This window comes from Phaenicophaeus curvirostris, chromosome 8 (assembly GCF_032191515.1).
Source record: "Phaenicophaeus curvirostris isolate KB17595 chromosome 8, BPBGC_Pcur_1.0, whole genome shotgun sequence".
Taxonomy (NCBI): Eukaryota; Metazoa; Chordata; class Aves; order Cuculiformes; family Cuculidae; genus Phaenicophaeus; species Phaenicophaeus curvirostris.
In genome coordinates, this window is record NC_091399.1 from 354,393 (window position 1) to 372,612 (window position 18,220).

The 18,220-nt window shown below is 50.1% G+C and overlaps 2 protein-coding genes across 2 annotated transcripts in view; one reads left to right on the forward strand and one right to left on the reverse strand.

The window, feature by feature from the left end:
- LOC138723155 (mesoderm induction early response protein 1) overlaps positions 1-4,011 on the forward strand; it is a 38,292-nt gene extending 34,281 nt beyond the window's left edge. The window contains exon 13 of the mRNA XM_069862042.1: positions 667-4,011. Coding sequence (XP_069718143.1) covers positions 667-992 — 326 coding nt within the window. The 3' untranslated portion in view covers positions 993-4,011. The remainder of the gene's footprint in view (positions 1-666) is intronic.
- A 788-nt stretch (positions 4,012-4,799) lies between these two features.
- Positions 4,800-17,042, reverse strand: LOC138723152 (solute carrier family 35 member D2-like protein). The gene is made up of 12 exons (XM_069862039.1): positions 16,825-17,042; positions 15,918-15,951; positions 15,755-15,841; positions 15,378-15,445; positions 14,843-14,914; positions 13,966-14,034; positions 13,556-13,658; positions 12,893-12,985; positions 9,515-9,582; positions 9,091-9,169; positions 8,160-8,242; positions 4,800-7,367 (listed from the first exon to the last, which is right to left on the reverse strand). Exons 1-12 carry the CDS (start codon positions 17,040-17,042, stop codon positions 7,259-7,261), a joined length of 1,083 nt encoding a protein of 360 aa, XP_069718140.1. The 3' UTR covers positions 4,800-7,258.
- Positions 17,043-18,220: the final 1,178 nt, after the last annotated feature.

Here is an 18,220-nt window from a genome sequence, read left to right on the forward strand (position 1 = left end):
CTAGGATCTTCCTTTTGTATGTAGACAATCCGTTATTGTCTTCTGTTCTGTATTGTCTTCTGTCTGTGCAGGGGTGTAGTGGTAACTGTGGGGAGCCCCATGCAGGATACTTAAAACAACAGAGATGGGAACTGGCTATCATGTAGCTCACTAGTGCTTTTCCAGTGCTTGTCTCAGGAACACTGTTAGCTCTTCTTAACAGACCTGGGGCACTGAAGGGCGGTTAAGAATGGGAGAAGAGCGCAGAGCATGATCACTTGCGAAGGAATCAGAACTCAAAAGCATGGGAGAGCTGTTCCAAAGGAGCTGAAGTGAAAGCAGTATCAAGAGGAGGGAGCAGTTTGGGGGCTGAAACAGATTGTGAAAGTCAAGCAGAAGCTACAGAAACTGCCCAGGTGAGGCCAATCTGCCTGCACCATGTCCATTTATGGGATTCCAGGCCATTTTCTTGCCTGCTTTTGCTTACAGGGGCTTCCATACACTGTCATGATACGTCTGTCGGGTATGTGTATGCAGATAAATCGCTCAGTCACCACACAGTGAGGATAGGGAGAGCAGGATTTAGTTCAATGGGCTAGTTAGACTTCTGCTTTGTTGACCTGTCAGGGATTGTTCTGTTACTGCTTACACTTGTGTTCCCTTTCTTGCGGTGTGTCTGTAACGCAGGAGTGTCTGCTAATGGGCCAGGTGAGGTGTCAAATAAAGATGAAGCAAAAACCGAAGGACTGCATGTAAATGGACCTAACAGTGGCAAGAAAACACCTCACACGGATCTGGATACAAATGGGTATGAAACTGAAAACCTTTCCATTGACCCAAAACTTGCTCATTCAGCTTCAAGAAATGAAAGTGATTTTGAAGAAAAAAATGAAAGACCTTTAAAAAGAAGAAGAATTAACAGCAATGGAAAAGAGAGTCCAGGTTCTTCAGAGTTCTTCCAAGAAGCAAACTCACATGGAAAGGTTGAAGAACTAGAAACTTTGGATGACTGAATACTGGGAGCTGATTTTATTCCTTGGAGTAAATTTTGGGTGTCTAAAATTTTCAGGGTTGATGGGTTACCTTACAAAATCCAATTCCGTAAAGCAATCTGCTGAGACTTTTTTCTAATACCTTCTAGTTGGCTCTTAAGACCTGATTATTTCTTGTTTTCAGTGCTGCAAAGCAGTAGGAGAATATTCCATTTCTCAGAGTTGGCAACTCTAGTCCTGGGAAATCAAAGGCCCTAAAAAATGTGAGAAACAAATCACTGAGTTTCTGCAAAAACAATCCCAGCCTAATACATTAAAGAAATTTCTGTGTATAATTATAAAATACACCAGTTAAGCATTGTACAAGTGAACAAAGCATCCTATTTGAAGCGGGGGGCTGGTTCAAATGTTGTAGGAAGGTAAAATGAATTAAAGAATGCCAAGACACGCATCAGAGCAGGCGCAGAGACTTTCAGCCATGCTAGGAAGAGGGAAACGTCATCCCATTGTTAAGGAACCCTTATGAATCCTGAAAGTTATGAGCACAACTATTTTTATATATAGAAGTTTTTAAAGGTAAATAAATAAACCAGGTCAGGTTTGTATATGTAAAATTGTTGACATCAATGATGTCTTTCCATATTCTTTATCTGGACTAAAGAAATACATTCTGTATTTTTCCAGATTTCTTTGTAGCCTTTGAAAGATTTTTACAGTACTTACGGCTTGATTGAACTGTCCTTTCTTAAAACAAAAGCTTGTATAATTTTCTTAACTTGTACAGTTGGTAAACTTTTATGAGAGAATTGATATCCTGAGTCTAACGTCAGCTTCGTTTTATTTTGCTGAAGTCTTTTCTAAAAAAAATCCAGCAAAAAAACCCCAAACCAAACCGATTGACTTAAAAAATGCTTATTAGTCTTGTATATTTTGTTTTCTTCTCAGAAAACAGTGAAAAATTAACATCAAGAATGGTTACAAGCCTTTTGATTTTGAAAACGTTATTTTTCATAGTTCTGCTTTATGGCAAAGTGTGACTGTAATAATTTGTTGAGTGTGATCTTTGAGTTGCACAAATTTTCTTGCTTTCATTATATTTTTTCTCCTTTTATTTTGAGCTCAGATAAATTTCATGTCAGCCAAATGCTTAAGTTTACTAAACCTTGTTTGCAGGTGTTAGTTTATCCATCGCTTTATTTGCAGTCTGTCTGTTGTCTTCTACATTTCATGGAGCACAGAAAGGGCAGGAAATGGGTCCAGGGATTCTGACTGTACGGGTTAGAAATGGATGTGCAGCTGGGAGCCTCATCTTGAATTTCTGAGAACTCATGGACCTCACATGGATGAGTATTTCATCGGGAGCAGAAACATCACACACACACAGGCAGTACAGCGTTTACACGTAGAGACATTCAGTATATGGAGAGTTGAGGGTGTAAGAAGTGGGAGTGGGTATGGATAACTTTTAGGATTAAACTGCAAGAAACAACAGTTCTTTATAAAAGCACGTGAAGGGAGTGATGCTCACTGGCCCAGCAGAACAGTCTGAAAGTGGTTGAAGTAGCTTTTACAGCCATGAAATAGAAAGGGTTTTCATACTAATGATTGGGTTTAAATTTTTTTTTTAAGCCACAGCTACACACCTACTGTATTAAAAATAGGAACAATTGTTCATTTGTATAATTTGCAACTTTATCTCCTCCTCCTGTGGCTTACAGGTGTTGTTAGTTTTTAGTTGGTTAATTTTACTTACAGTTTCTGAGTCTTCATGATTCCAGTTTTAAATGTACGGTCCTATGGTTTGAAACTAATATATCAACCTATAAAACCCAACTGCTAAGTGGTTTGTTTGTTTTGTTTGCTTCTCAACTACCGTGTACTTGGACATTGTGGTCATTAATGAGCGAAATTCGTTGGATCCGGCTTGTCTCTGTCACCACAATGAGTTCCTGGAGTGTATTAACCTGCTGTTCCCAGGGATGTTGTGGATGATCCGATCTGGCTGGTTCAGCTGTTGTGCAGAAGCTGACATCTCCCTAGAACTACCAATCCACGTGGAGAGTCACACCAGGAAGGTTCATTAGGGTATTGCCTGCATTAATCAGTTAATTAAGTGATAATTGCTTTAGTAAGGGGTTGCTGTGAACTTTACAGTCAGTTTTACTAACAAAACCCACAGTATCCCAGCCTTAGATCAGGGCTTGAGATTGTTTCAGACCGAGGGTAGCGCAGTGCTTCAAAGTGTCTTTGCAACTAGAACCCTGTTTTCCATTTTATTTTTATGCATTTTTGTTTGCAAGTTGGAAATACTTCCAAAAAAGTGATAGGAAAGTTTATAAGTGAATTGTCTCAGGCTTGTGTGTGAAATACAGCACTGTGTATATTTTCAGGAATGTTGCTTTGGTTTTTATCTTAACCTTTTTATGGCGATACGTAGAAGAGACCTGACATTCCATAATCAATAAGTATGTAACGCTCAGCTAGACTTTATGAATACTTAATTATAATTTACACTTTGTTTATGCTGGTGTTTTATACAATACTTCGTCCGTGTTCTTCAAAATGCAGCCACTGTAACTTGATAAGTCATTGCACTACTAAAGCTATTTAAAATTCTAGAACTACAGAAATTTTGATTTAATTTAAGAAGCCTTTGGTGCAGTTTGGAGCCCGGAAGGGGTTGATCATGTACCCAAAGATGGTTTTTTGCGTCACAAAGATCACAAGTCACATGTGGCACACGGGTTCAGTTTCAAGCACTGTTGTGATGGGTTCAGCTGGAACTGGTGTCCTGGGTTCATGTCGTGCTTCAGGACTGCACTTGAACAGAAAATCCAGTTCAACAGCAGAGATCCTTCCTGGGCTTTCTAAAGGGTTAACCGTGAGATTAAAGAAACCAACCACACACACACATTTACAAATTAGTTTTCTATGGTTTTCCACATACAGTAATTTTGCACTGTTAGTAATTCCCTTCTCTTACTCCCCACTCCTTGTCTGCAATTCTGAAAAAGCTTATTAAAATATTTTTTTAAACATACTGTGTGCATAAAAAATTCCTGAGTTTCTTTGAAAACAGCTGGCAGAGCATCTCTGCTTACAGAGAACAGATGCCCCATTGCCTGGCAGCAGTGGGATGCCGACTCCATTACTGCTGGGGAAGCACTGCAGAAACACCCCTCCTTTTCTGATTAAACTGGGACCTGTTTCATTCCCCTAAGCCCAACTGGCTCTCGCCTCCTCCTTCCCTAATGCTTTCTCAGGGCGGTTGCAGAGCAGAGGGAGAAGAGGTTGGTGCTGCCACAGAGGCAGCCAGGCCCAGGAACGGCAGCAGCAGCTGCCCTGGGTCACAACCTAGTGGTGAGTTTTTATTTCCAAGTCCCAGCACTGCCCTCACCTGCAGGCGGGCAGCCCCAGGGCCCCCTGGCAGAAGGCGCAGCAGGGCCTGGGGACAGAGCAGCCTTGCAGGCAGAGCACCAACAGTGTTCTGGGAAGAGCACCAAGCACCTCCCAGCGCCCCTTTCCCCCGACACTGCACCTCAAGGCCACCTAAGAGCTGGGTAAGGGGAAAAGACTGATATAGCAAAGCACGAGGGTGAGGTGTTGGGCTCAGTGAGCTACGAGGAGGGTTTTTTCCCCCTCCATTAAGATCTTTTCCTCAAAGAATATTTAAAACCCAAGCAACATCCCTCACGCCAGGTGGGGATTCTGGGGAGCCTGGCCACAGCCCTGGTTTATTTGGCCCCGGCCTCTCCATCAGCACCAGCCTTTCTCCTCTGGGTGCTCCAGGGCCAGCTCCTGGCGAAAGGAAGAGCCAGCAGACAGGAGGAGGGAAGGTCATTGGTTTATTTGACGCCCGTACAAAAATACATAGGCACATAAAATCCTTTTTTTCAATCATCACTGACGGACATATCAAGCCTGCCGTACATTCAAATAAAAAGGTCATCCTTTTCATCACTAAAATGATTATTTTGTAAATAGATTCTATATAGAAAACATTTTAGTTGATCAATAGCATAGAAAATACTGTTGGACCTCTATTTGCTTTCCCAGTGCATACAATACCATCTAGACTCTGGCACTGAAGTGTGCCCCGTTACAAAAAAAATAAGCTTTAAAAATACTTTACCCTTTGGACAACAAATCTAACCAGTAGATTCTAAAATGAACAACAGTCAGCTTTTGACAGAACTGGCATCCTGACCTCGAACACCTCTGTGACATGATGAGCAAGCAGCGACCTGGGAGAGCTCTGGGAGCAGGTGATGCCGGGTCGTGATGCTGGCTTTGGAGGGACCAGAGGAGCCCAGTTGTGGGGAGCGCAGGGGCCAGGAGCTCCCCAAGAGCAGACGGGCAAACATCTCTGGGGCTTCTGTACAGCAGGGGGCATTTGTCATCCTTCCCTACAACCAGAATCGCTCTGCAGCCAATTGATGGCAAAGCTGAGGTTTTACTGAAATTTAGGAAGTGATGAAAATGATCAGGGAATTTTTTCTCCAGTCGTGGCAGGGGGAGCCCCACTGAAGGGCAGCTCCTCGATCCAGGATGCACCGACTCAGCCCAGCAACCACACCAGCCTCCTGCCCCCATCCCGCTGCCCCCAAAAGGGAAGGGAAGGAGGGCCCTGGCTCCAGTACGGAGCCGAGGACTTCAGGGACGCAGGGGCCAGCAGACCCATGCAACATCTCCACCAGCACATCAGGCTTCCGCAGCACTGTCACAGAAAGGCTGGTGACACGTAAAGACATCGGGGGTCAGCACTCCAATAAATGCAGCTTTGCCAAATGCCAGATGGCTTTTTTCTTAGCAAAGACCTTCCAGAAACAATTTATATTGTCTATAGAAGTTAGATCCCTGGTTACCAAAGGGATGTACACAAAAAATCCTCATAAATATATAGTTTTACCAAAATTTTCTTCTAACCAATATTACAAACAATTCTTTTAAAACCAAAAGACAACCCAAGGAGAGACCTAGAAAGAAGTGCTGTGTAAGACAACCTTTAAAAAAAATCAGTTAACGCTGCCTCACTTATTAAAAATCCTGTTCTTTAAATGGGTCACAAACTGAAGATAACTTACTACATCAAAAAACAAACTGTGGGACAGGGCTTGCTGAAGCTGAAGCTCTGGTGCTGCCACACACGCTCAGTGCCGTGGAGATGAGCAGCAGCAGCTGCAGAGCCCCCTGCATCCCACCAGCAGAGAGGTTCCCACTGCCTTGCCAAAATGCCACCGTGCCTTTTCCAGGCCCGTGCACGGTGTTGGTGGGTGGGAAGGGGATTGCAGGGGCAGGAGCATCAGCCCACACTTTGCAGCTGATTTTCTGAACTGAAGGAGGAGGCTCTGGGTGCCAGCTGGGACAATGGCAGCTCTCCTGTAAACCCTGTTCCTACTCCCCATTGGATCCAAAGGGCCCTGAGAGGGTCCCTGCACCAGGGCCAGCCCCAGCATGGCCAGCAGCTTTCCCAAATCCAAGGGATTCTGACGCTGGGGTAGTTTCAGGGAGACTGCTGGCCCTGCCGAGCTCACTGCCGGTGGTAAAACCTTCACGTTGGGGACATCCCTGAGCATTGTAAAAGAAAGAGACCTGGGGCAGGAAGGAAAGGGGTGAATGTTTGCAGGGCGCTCAGAAACTAAGGAGGGTAAACCCAGCTTTAGAAGTGGGTTAAGAGAACAAAACCAACCAAAAATTGAGAGAGCACCGCACATTCAACAAAGGGGCTTTGGCCCAAACCAGGCACATCCTGCAGAAGCAGCTCTGCTGGGAGGACACCAGTGCTCACCGGGGAGAGGAGGGGTCGCACCTGTCCCTTTGAGCCGGGTCTGTGCTGGGTCTCACGGCCTCACCTTCCTGCAGCAGCAGGTGCTCGGGGAGGCGCAGGACAGAGCCAGCCCCGGCATCCGACCCTGGCTGCGCTCAGTGCCCGGGGCTGACTGCACCGAAGGGAAAGGCAGCCAAGGATGCTCAGGGCGCAGCCCTCGGCACTAGCACAGTCCTCCGTGATCCCAACGCGTACGCTGCTTGTGCCAGTCTCTACTGCCAAATCTCAGCACGATTAGAAACCCACTAATTCCTCACAATCAGACTTAATCAGACACATTCTTCACTATGCAGTCAGTCATCTTCCCCATCTTCCCAATAATTGGTAAAGGCAGCAATCTAAGTTGTGCAAATTAAGAGCATCACCGTAACTCCTTGGCAGGCACCCGAATTCCATCCCACATTCTGCCCATGATCAGGTGAACAGAAATAGGTTGCTTCCAATAAAAGCACTTTCCTGGTCACACAGAGCTTTTTCCTTTAATATCCATCTTGATGCCAGCTTCAGATTGTTTGTTCATTTGCTCCTCCGTAAAAGTGATGTAGGAATACACCAGGCTTCCAGCAATACTGCAAAACAGGGTCGGGGAGGACAATGAGACACCCCAGCTCAGAGCCGCTGCAGCTACACGGCTGGTTTCACTCCTGCTCTGCACAGCACCAACCTGCTGCCAGCACGTGCAGGAGACGCTGCCCTTCACACGGGCACATTTATCAGTTCTACAGAACTGCCCCGGGCAGCCGCAAACACACTGGCTGCCAAAGAAAAGTCAAAATCATGGGTATGCAAACGTTCAAGGATGCGCTGCAAGCATCCATTTGCAAGAAAATTCTGTATTCCTCCTAAGATCAGATATTTTGCTTTATTTTTATCAAATGCTCACTAGCCTGAGCCCCAAACCTAGCGCTGGAGCCACCCCACCACTGACAGAATCCTGCTGAAGGACAGGGGGAGAACAAGGCCACTGCTTACAATAGAAAAATACTCTCAAGACCAGAAAGGAGACTTTTCCAAACACTGTGCTAAAATATGAAGGGAAATATACCAAAAAAATACTTCTTTTGCTACCTTATACAATTTGGATATGCTACTCTGAGAACAACTTAAATATGCTGCTAAAATATGCTTGTGCATTCTGGCTTTAAAACAACCGGCGTCTGCCTGGGGCTCCCCACAACCCGAGCTGTAAGCAGGCTCCATGCTGTGAGCCAGCGCCGTGCTGGCTCCTCTGCTGCAGCACCAACCCCAGCACAGAGGGGTTTGGCATTGGAGAAGCATTCAGCTAGTCAAACCATCTCAGTTTCACGGCAATTTTGACTTGTAAATCAAAAATAAGAACTGCAAAGGCCCAGTGTTCTTACCTGATATTTAGACCAATGAAGTTTGTCCATGTAAAAATATAGTCTCCTCCAAAAAACATCCCAATATAGGTTATTAAAATATTCTGCAAAGGAACAAGATTTTAGCAAGAGGTTTCTCTATAGCCCAAGACAAGCACATGCTCTTTGCGTTTAGGCAATATGGAGAAAGGAAACCCCAGATGCAGTCAGTGTGGAACAGACACATGGCAGCAACACTGGACTTAAAGGGGCATGTGTGTCAGAGCTGCTGAGAAATGCTCCCGAACGGAGGCTACAGTTGCTGAGGCTGTGATGCTCTCCCTTATCTCGAGACCAGCACTAAAGCGAGAATAATGCCCAGGAGTGCCAAGTATTTTTGCAGTAGGCTCATTGGGCTGAGGTGATCTAGAGGATCATGGCTGCTTCTCGGCTTTTTGTATGTTATTAGCCCTGGGGAAGCTAGAAGCATGGACCACAGCCGGTGCCACGCAGAGCTGCTTGCTGCAACTGCTGTGCACACCCACAGTCTCTTTCTACTCCATTCAGCAGCAAAGAAATAATAAACCATAAACTAATCCCACTGGCACTGTCCTCCTCTCCATGCCATGCCCAGCAGAAGCTCCAAAGCCTCAGCCCAGCCCTTCCTATGCTGCTGCGGAGCTGGGGGACCATGCTGTGCTGAAGCAGCATGAAGCAGAATGCAGGGAGGCTGTGGATGGAAAAGCCCCAAGGCTGTTCACACCTTCTGCTGGAATCACTCCTGCAGGCAGCAGCACCCACTGCAGGTCCCAGGAGGTGTGAGGTGACTCAGGCCACACAGAGCTGGAGTGCCAGGCACGTCCCAGCCCTTGTGCCAATAGCTAAAGCCTCTGCCTAATACCAGCCCCGAGCCGTGATAATTGCAACCCAAAAGCAATGATAACTTTCTCCCGATGGCAGAGAAACCACCTACCTTAATGCAGCCAACTATTGTAGTTGTAAGAGCAGAATTATACTGAGTGCAAAGAACCGTGGAGTACATCAAAATAAACCTGCAGGAGGAAAAGCTGATGTCAGGTTCCAGCACATGCTTCAGGCATTGCCATTCATCTCTGCATCTTTCCCCTTCTTCTGCACAGCACTATCTATACCGCTATTTTTTTTGCTAAACCTGAACTGAAGCATGGTGGGAAATAATTTCCATCTGCCACGGCTCTCAGAAATGGTGTTCCCACCAGAGCTAAAGATTTCTTATTATTTTCTACACCCGAATGGCTCATGCTAACAAAATGCACGAGGTCTGGAATAGTGACTCCTCCGCTGCACCCCATGTTTCCACGGATGCACCCCAGCCCTGCGAAGCGGGCAGCACCCACCGCAGCAGCATACGGCCTTACCCCATTACACACGACAGTGTAAACTGCATGATGAAGAGCACGTCTGCCCAGCCGTGGTACTCCATCGCCTGCAAGAAACACACCTCAGTCCTTAGAGGAGGAAATGCACTAATTCACAGCAATACAAGAAACAAATCCCTGACACTGGCTTTCATGTCACAGCAGGAAAAAACAAACCCAAACAGAGACCAGTGCAACATGCCGGGGCTGTGGGACAGCTGGTTGTCCACATCAGCATCATCTCTTGCCCACAGCATCGCCCAGCACACCCCTCAGGGAATAAGCCGTGGTGAACACCACCCCTACCAGCAGGAGGGGCCGGGAAAGGCATTTCCCAGACAGCTACTGTCCAGAACTGCCCTCCTTGTGATTTCTCCATAGTGAACCATAACACCTAGACAGCATATCCCAGGGGAATTCAACCTCTGGAGATGGCGCTGACACAACAGATAACGGAAGCCTGGATTTCATGGTAGGGCCTGTTTTGTCAGGGTTTTGTTTGTTTATTTTGAAGTTACACTCCATGCAGCTGAACACATTTTTGCCAGCTGCAAGTCTGGGGAGGGCTCTGAGACCAAAGCTCCAGCAGCAGGAGCTGATTTGCAATGGGAACAGGGAAGGAAGCCAGAGGGGGGTGCTGCCAGCCAGGCTGGGGACACAGCTCAGAAGGAACCTGATGCAGCTCAACAAGAAGTGCAGAGTCCTGCCCCTGGGGAGAAACAAACCCCTGCACCAAGACATGTTGGAGCCACCCAGCTGGGAAGCAGCTCCACACAGCAGCCCCGAGGGCTGGAGGACACCAGGCTGACCGCAGGCCAACAACACACTCCTGCTGCGAGGAAGGGGAACGGTGTCCTGGCAGCCCCGGACAAAGCGCTGGCAGCAGGTCAAGGGAGTGGAGCTTTCCTCTCTGCTCAGCACTGCTGAGGCCACCCCTCAGCGCTGGGCTGCCCAGTACAAAAGAGACATGGGCATACCGGGGAGATCCCAACAAGGGCCACCAAGATGCTGAAAGGACTGGAGCATCTCTCCCATGAGAGGCTGGGAGGGTTGGGGCTGCTCAGCCTGGAGGAGAGCAGGCTCAGGGAATTCTCATCCATGTGTATGAACACCTGCAGGGACGGTGTCAACAGGATGGAGCCAGGCTCTTCCAGGGGTGCCCAGTGTCATGACCAGAGGCCACAGACACACATGGATACACAGGAGGGTCCCTCTGGACATCAGCAAACACTTGTACAGTGCAAAGGTGACTGAGTGCTGGCATAGGCTGCCAGGGAGGTGGTGGAGGCTCCATCCATGGAAACACCCAGAACCCAAGGGGAGATGGCCCTGGGCCACCTGCTGGTGGGGGGTTTGACCAGATGAGCTCCAGAGGTCCTGGCCAACCCTGATCAGCCTGCTATGTGGTGAGGACAGAATACGGTGATGGTCCCCCTCACCTTCCCTCCTACAGCAGAGAGAAGGGCTGCCAGGAGCACAGGAATCCTCCAGGCAGTTGGGATGATCCCTTCCAACAGGGACATGAAATGCCAGCCAGGGTGGTACCTTTCTGGGCTGCAGCACCTCCCATTACTTAAAGGCAGCCTACAGGGAAGGTGGGGAGGGGCTCTTTATCAAGGAGTGCAGGGATAGAATAAGGGGTAATGGCTTTAAGCCGAAAGAGAAGAGATTTACATTAGATATTAGAAGAAATTATTCACTCTGAGGGTGAGGGTGGTGAGGCGTTGGAACAGGTTGCCCAGAGAAGCTGTGCATGCCTCCATCCCTGGAGGTGTTCAAGGCCAGGCTGGATGAGGCTTTGAGCAACCTGATCCAAGGGAAGGTGTCCCTGCCCGTAGCAGGGTTGCTGGAACTGGCTAGTCTTTAAGGTCCCTTTCAACCTAAACCATTCCATGATTTATGATTTGGTTATTCCTGCAGGCGATTCTATCCCTTCACCTCCAGCAATTATTTGCTTACCACCATCAACACACCCATTTCTGCCTCTCGCAAAGCATGGCATGACAAGACATTGTTACCTTTGATGCTTGTTAATGAACTACAAGATATAACACATCCACGTGCACGAGTGCAGCGGGAAGGTTTCCTATGCAGACCCCTCCCTCCCCAGTGTTGCCCCCCATGACGCAGCCCCCATCCCATCTCTGCCCCAGGAGCCATCCCCGCGTCAGACACGTTCAGCTGCACACCCTTCACAAGAGGGTTTTTCATCAGGCTGTAAACGTGGAGTTTCCTGGCAGCAGCCCCAACAGAGCGCATCTTTGTCTGCCTCCGGCTGCCAGGAGCCTGGCCAGGGAAAAAGAAGTTTATTCAGGGGGAAAAAAAAAAACAAACCCAAACAGGCAATTTCACCACAGGCTGAACAGAGGCTGCACAGTGCAGCAAAGAGCAATATTTTGCTCCCCATCCACCAGCCCCTGCTAATAAATGAGCACTTTATCCCCAAACTTATCCCACTGAGTCACCCTTTCTGAAGGGCAGGGTCTGAGCTACCTTCACCGGATCTCCTCGCTAATTATCTTAGTTCATTATCTTAGCAACTGCTCACCAGGGCTCATCATCAGGGTATTAAGCTCCTAATGAGAGGAAAGCCACCATCCCTCCCTGCCTCAGCGTGGCGGGGATGGGACAGGGCCATTGGTAGGGGCCACTGGCCCCCACGGCACCCACTCAGCAGGGTCTGGGTGGGAAACACCTGTCCCTGGTGCCTTCCCTGTCCCTGGAGAGGGATGCTCTGTCATGCAGGCATGAAAAGCGGGTGCGCTCTTGCTCAGGAAAGCTGACTGAGTACAGCGACACATCACTGAGTGTGATAATAATAACGCTACTACAATACAGGTTTCAAATACACAGAACTGAGTGTAAACCAGGTTGCACCCTGCTAGGGCGGCACGGGCGAATCGACCTCCAGAAAATTCAATGTAACAACCATCCCAGTGAGAGGGAAGGACTGAAAGAGTCTGGAGCAGCTCATTTCTTCTAAAAATACTCCATTTCTTTGTTCTAAATAATATGTGGTTTCACTTACTGCTCTCACATTTCCCGATCCCTCAAGCATTACAGAAATTCCTGAACGGAGATACTCCATGGATTTGAAGTCCAACGTAAGGCCTACACTTAGTCTACCTACGCAGCTTCCCTCTCGCCTCAAACCATTCTTTGCCCCAGCCTCCTCCCTCGGATGCTATGCACAACTTGCAAACTGGGAATAATGAACTACTCTGCAGTTTCACATTTTGAGTATTTCCCATTTTACATAAGAAGGTGAAGTTACAGCAACGTGCATTCTAACAAACAGTAAAGTGCTCTTCTATGCAAGCCATTTTGCCCATAAGGTATTTCGCTCAAAGATTTCACTTTTGGGGGCATGAATCCTACCTTCTGTGCATCTCCGGTGAAGTAGGCAATGGTCAAGGTGGGAAGGATCATAAACAGTGCATTGTAATATAGCAGACCATATTTTCCCAGCTCCTAGAAATAAGAAACATCTGTGTATTTAAGTTGGTTCCAAAAGGGAATGTAAAACCTTATTCACATTGCTACTGAAAAAGTGACTCTTGTGAGCTAAATCCACATGGAATTCTCAGGGACAGAGGAGTTGGAGCATTTATTTATATATGTAGACACAGACACACATGTGTGCACACATATATATATATGCACATACATTTAAAAAACACAGAATTGGAATCACAGAATCATTTAGGCTGGAAAAAACTTTCATTGAGTCCAACTGTAGGAGACTTGGGCAACAAGCTTGCAAGGAGCTTTATGGTCAGCATTAATCAAAATGCCGTTTCTTTGCTGTCGCAAGGGATTGCGGTCGTAACCGGCACAGCGGCACAGCTCTGGCTGCTGCTGTTTGGCAATACTGGCACTGAGAGCAGCACCGTGGTATTGCCAAAGCTGCTGGACAGGAGATTTTGGGAGAGGGATGGAGTGGCATCAGCTGAGCCTCCCTACTTTGTTCCTCAGATACAAGCTGCTGCCAAACCAAACGCAATGTTGCAATGCCCAGAATGAAGCCAAAGGTCAGCCTACCTTTGAATCCAGCTTCTGTTTCACATAGGCACCGTTTGCAGCTGTTAAGGCATCGTTAATAAGGATAAAAATATATCCTTCCAGATCAAATGCCAAGTCAGCACTGGAAAAGGAAAAAAGCATAAGTTACAGTTTGAAGCTGTGCAGAGTGTAATGCTTGCAAGATTCCTTCCACCTTCTGCTTAGCCATTAAGTTGCCAGAAAAAGTTACTCATGGGAAGAGGGACGGGGATTTGGGTCAGTAATACATTGTTTCCTACTTAATGTCTAAGGGTAAAAAAAAAAGTCAGCATTTACTCTCTTTCTTCTGCGGGCACACTATGGTCCTTGCTGCCCTTAAGCTTTGCGGGGTGTCCCACACAGGCACCTTTCCGTAAGAGAGGAGAGGGGACAGCAAACTGGGAGCTCACCTGGCAGCTACGAATGCACCGATGATCATGGCAAATACCGTCATCTGAATACTCCAAGAAAACTTCTTCCTGAAAAGAGGCACGGGAGGACACTGCATCACCCACAGTTAAATTTTCATTGAAGAAGTGCTTTGGAGAAAAGCGGGGAGAAGCCTTTCCTCCACCAGAACATACTGGTGGGGGCTAGAAAACCCCAAGCACACAAACCCATGCAAAAGCAGCAAGTGAAAGCAAGACATTTTTATACAATTTTCCCTAATTTAAAGCAAAATAATAACTTAGCATTGTTAAGATACAAGTTTATACGGAATCCTACAACTCTGCCTATTGCAGAGAAGTGTTTAGCTGGGTGCTTGGCACCACATGAGGACCAGCACAGCATATTGGTGCCTGCCCTGGGCGGGGGCTGCTGGCACCCGGCACGAGCAGTTTGGGGTCTGTACATGCGCCCAGATGGTGGAGAGCTGTCAGCAGGAGCATCTGGGCACAATACCTCCCACCTCCAGAACTGCACCACACAGCCAGGCTGCTGCAAGCAGAGACAGAGCACATCTATTTTCCCCCACCAGGCAGCTACACGTGGCACCGCATCTGGCCCAGCTCCCTCCAGGCACGAAGGAGGCTCAAGGAAAAGGGCTGTGCCAATCCAGGCAAGTCACTGGCACAAGTAACACATTGCCGCTCACTATATCCACTTCCTCCGCCCCCTCTTGTTCCCAAAACCCTCCTTAGAGCCAAAACCCCTGAGCACACGGATCTCCAACACACAAAAGCTCACTGACACACTGCACAGCATTCCAACACCTTCAGACTTTTGTAACTCTATCCCGTTATCTGTCACTGAAAGCCCTCGAGGGAAGGGGCTGGAAAGACTCACTTGAGCAGGAATCCTTCAGCAAACATTGTAAACAGGATAGAAAACCTTCGCAGGACAGTGAACATCGGCAGGCTACAAGAAGAAGGTTTAGCAGGGTGAAAGGGCTTCCCTCAACTCGGCGCTGCTTAAATGCAGCCCCGCAGCCACCCGCTGAGCAATGGTCTCCAGAGAACAGAGCACTGAGCCTGCCAGTTTCCCTATGGAAACTCCATTACTCCCACACACAGAGTGACATTGTTCACGTTGCACCTCGTCAGGGTGGGCGACCCCACAGATAACCCCAGACACTCACCCACAGTGGGAGAGGGTCAGATCCCCATTCCTCCCTGCCCACAGGCTGGGGAAAGTGTTCAGAAACATGCGTTTAGCTTGCTGGCGCGTGGGCAGAGGAGGAACCGTATTGCCCCAAGCGGCTTCTGCTCAGATCACCCCACCCCTGCAAAGCCCTGGGGCCCAGCAGCAGTTCCCCACCAAGACCAGACCCCTGCAAGGACCCCGCTGGATACCCCCCCAGTAGAAAAAAAGCCGCTCATACTTCAGTTTCTTTGTGCTGAACAGTCCTGTGATCTGGTTCCCGAAATACAGAAGAGGTAGAGGAAACGTCTAGAAAATTTTAAGAGGGGTAACACACAGTATGAGTGACCAGCAAATGCCAAGGAGCTCCCCAGCAGCACCCTCATTTTATAAATTTATATAGAATTATTTCCACCCGCGATGGAAATGTTCACACAGGCACATGTCCCAGCTGCTCCATGGCCGCAGGCTCCCGCGTGGCTCATCGCTCCTGGGGCAACAAGCCCAGGAATCTCGCTGCCAAAAAAATCTGGCGGCAGCCCCCAGGGGTGAGGGGCTGTGGGAGAGACTACAACCCAGACTTTGGGTGGAAGAGGGGTGCCTGAGGAGGGGGCTTACCCGCCGGGGAACATGCCTGTCGAGGTCAGGGAATTTGACCACCCGCAGCGCCTTGCCTGCCCAGAGCACGGCCACCGTCGCCAGCATCTGCAAGACAGCAGGGGTCAGCCCCACAGCCCCCCGGCTCAGGGGCCAGGGGGAAATAGGCAGGGACCCCACTCACCTGGCCCAGCCCCACACACAGCGAGGAGGGGAACCTGCAGGCAGAGAGCAGACATCAGTGGGGGCACCCACACATCACGGGGAGCAGCAGCCACACACCCTGCTCAGTGCATGGAGAGGGGTGCAGCAGCAGCCCCAAAACCTGCAGAGCCCACAGCCATGGGGTCACTGCCCAGCCATGCAGGGGGACCCACGGGAAGAGGGGGAGAAGGGAGTGGGGAATACGCCTGGGGAAAAGGAGGGGGGGATACACATGGAAGGAAAAAGGGGGGGATACTCATGAAAGGTAAAAGGGTGGGATACACATGAAAGGAAAAAGGGGCGATATGCATGTAAGAGGGGGAGATGCATGGAAGGAGAGATGGGGGAGATGCATGGAAGGAGAGAGGGGGGGAGATGCATGGAAGGAAAGAGGGGGGGAGATGCATGGAAGGAAAGAGGGGGGGAGATGCATGGAAGGAGAGAGGGGGGGAGATGCATGGAAGGAGAGAGGGGGGGAGATGCATGGAAGGAGAGAGGGGGGGAGATGCATGGAAGGAGAGAGGGGGGAGATGCATGGAAGGAGAGAGGGGGGGAGATGCATGGAAGGAGAGAGGGGGGGAGATGCATGGAAGGAAAGAGCGGGGAGATGCATGGAAGGAGAGAGGGGGGAGATGCATGGAGGAAAAGGAAGGCGCGGGGATATGTATGGGGGGAAAGAAGGGGAAGAGATGCATGGAGGGAAAGGATGGGGGGGATATGTATGGGGGTGTCAGCCTCACAGCACGGGGGTACTAAGGGGTGTAAAGGGCCCCCAGACGAGGGAGGGGTGTGCATGGGGGTGCCTGGCCCCAAGGCCGGGGGTGGCCGCCGCTCCCGAGGGGCCCGCGGGGTGCCGGCCGGCGGAGGGGCGCCGCGGCGGGCCGTACCCGTAGGTGGTGAGGACGCTCTTGTTGACGACGACGATGAGGAAGGAGCTGAGCCCGTAGAAGGCCGCCGCCAGCAGCTTGAGGCAGAGCGTAAGGCCCGGCGCCGCCATGCCCCGCTCCGCATCGCCGGGCGCGGGGGCTCCGGCGGGGGCTCCGGCGGGAGCGCCCCCCTCGGGCCCGGCCACGGGGCGTCTGCGCGACGAGGGGGGCGACGACATGGCGGGGCGGGGACAGCGGGGGGCGGGGCTAACGGTGAGGGGCGGGGGCTCGCGAGGGGCGGGAGTCACCGGTGAGGGGCGGGGCCAGTGGTGAGGGGCGGGGCCAATAGCGAGGGGAGAGGCCAGCGTGGGGGCGGGGGCAGCCGGGGGCGGGGCCTCGCGAGGCGGAGGGGCCATCGGGAGGCGGGGCTAACAGGGGCTGGGGCCGCGTGTGAGGGGCGGGGCCTGGAGGGGCTGGCGAGATGGGCGGGACCACGCGAAAGGGGCGGAGTCAATTGGAGGGGCGGGGACGTGGTAACGGGGATGGGGCGGGGCCACAAGGGAGGGGCGGGGCCACAGTAAAGGGCGGGGCAAGTGAGAGAGACGGGGTCGGGGCATCACGTAGAGTCGTAGGATCACAGAACAGGTTGGGTTGGAAGGAGCCTTAAAGATCATCTAATTCCAACCCCCCTGGGCAGGGACACCTCCCACTAGCCCTGGGTGCTCAAGGCCTCATCCAACCTGGCCTCGAACAGGGGCTTCCTGGAGCAACCTGTGCCAGGGCCTCACCACCCTCATGGGGAAGAAATTCTTATGTCTAGTCTAAATCTGCCCCTCTCCAGTTTATACCCATTGCGCCTCGTCTTACCACTACAAGCCTTTGTGAAGAGATTTATCGCACAAGGTTCTGGCACAGGGGCAAAGCTCTGCGCAGGCCTGTGCTGTGAGGGGGCTCTCCCTGGGGGACCCCACAGGGTCTTGGCATGGGGGCATGTGGCATTGTACAGAGGGCGGCACTGGGGCACAGCACCGCCTGGCTGTCATTGCAGGGACAAGGTGGGACATATCCTTGTCTTGGAGGTGTCACAGGGGGGGTTCTCTCCCTCCTCACAGCAGAAGCAGGGGAGGGGGGCACAGGCTAGGGGGTGCAGCTGTCGCTGCTGTCACTGACGCGTCTGGGCGCTGGGGCCCAGCACCCTGCAGGCTATTGCCCTTGTGTGACCCTGCACGTAGGATTTTGGCACCAGGCCTTTCCCTTTCAGAGATTAAATCTTCCTCCTCTGGGCTATGTTCTACCAAGTGGAAAATTTCTAAAATATGTCAGCTTGAAAAAAACCCACCACCCTATAGGTTACATCAGAAAACCCAGTGTTGTTTAGGATTTCGCTGGAAGACGAGCACTAACACACACACCTAAC

Excerpts from the sequence above, each read along its gene's own strand:
- LOC138723152 (XM_069862039.1), bottom strand. The coding sequence starts at position 17,042 with ATGTCGTCGCCCCCCTCGTCGCGCAGACGCCCCGTGGCCGGGCCCGAG. Across the intron at positions 14,915-15,377 it reads TTCAGCACAAAGAAACTGAA|CCTGCCGATGTTCACTGTCC; the intron begins GTATGAGCGGCT and ends TTCTTCTTGTAG. Across the intron at positions 14,035-14,842 it reads GCTGAAGGATTCCTGCTCAA|GAAGAAGTTTTCTTGGAGTA; the intron begins GTGAGTCTTTCC and ends GCCTCTTTTCAG.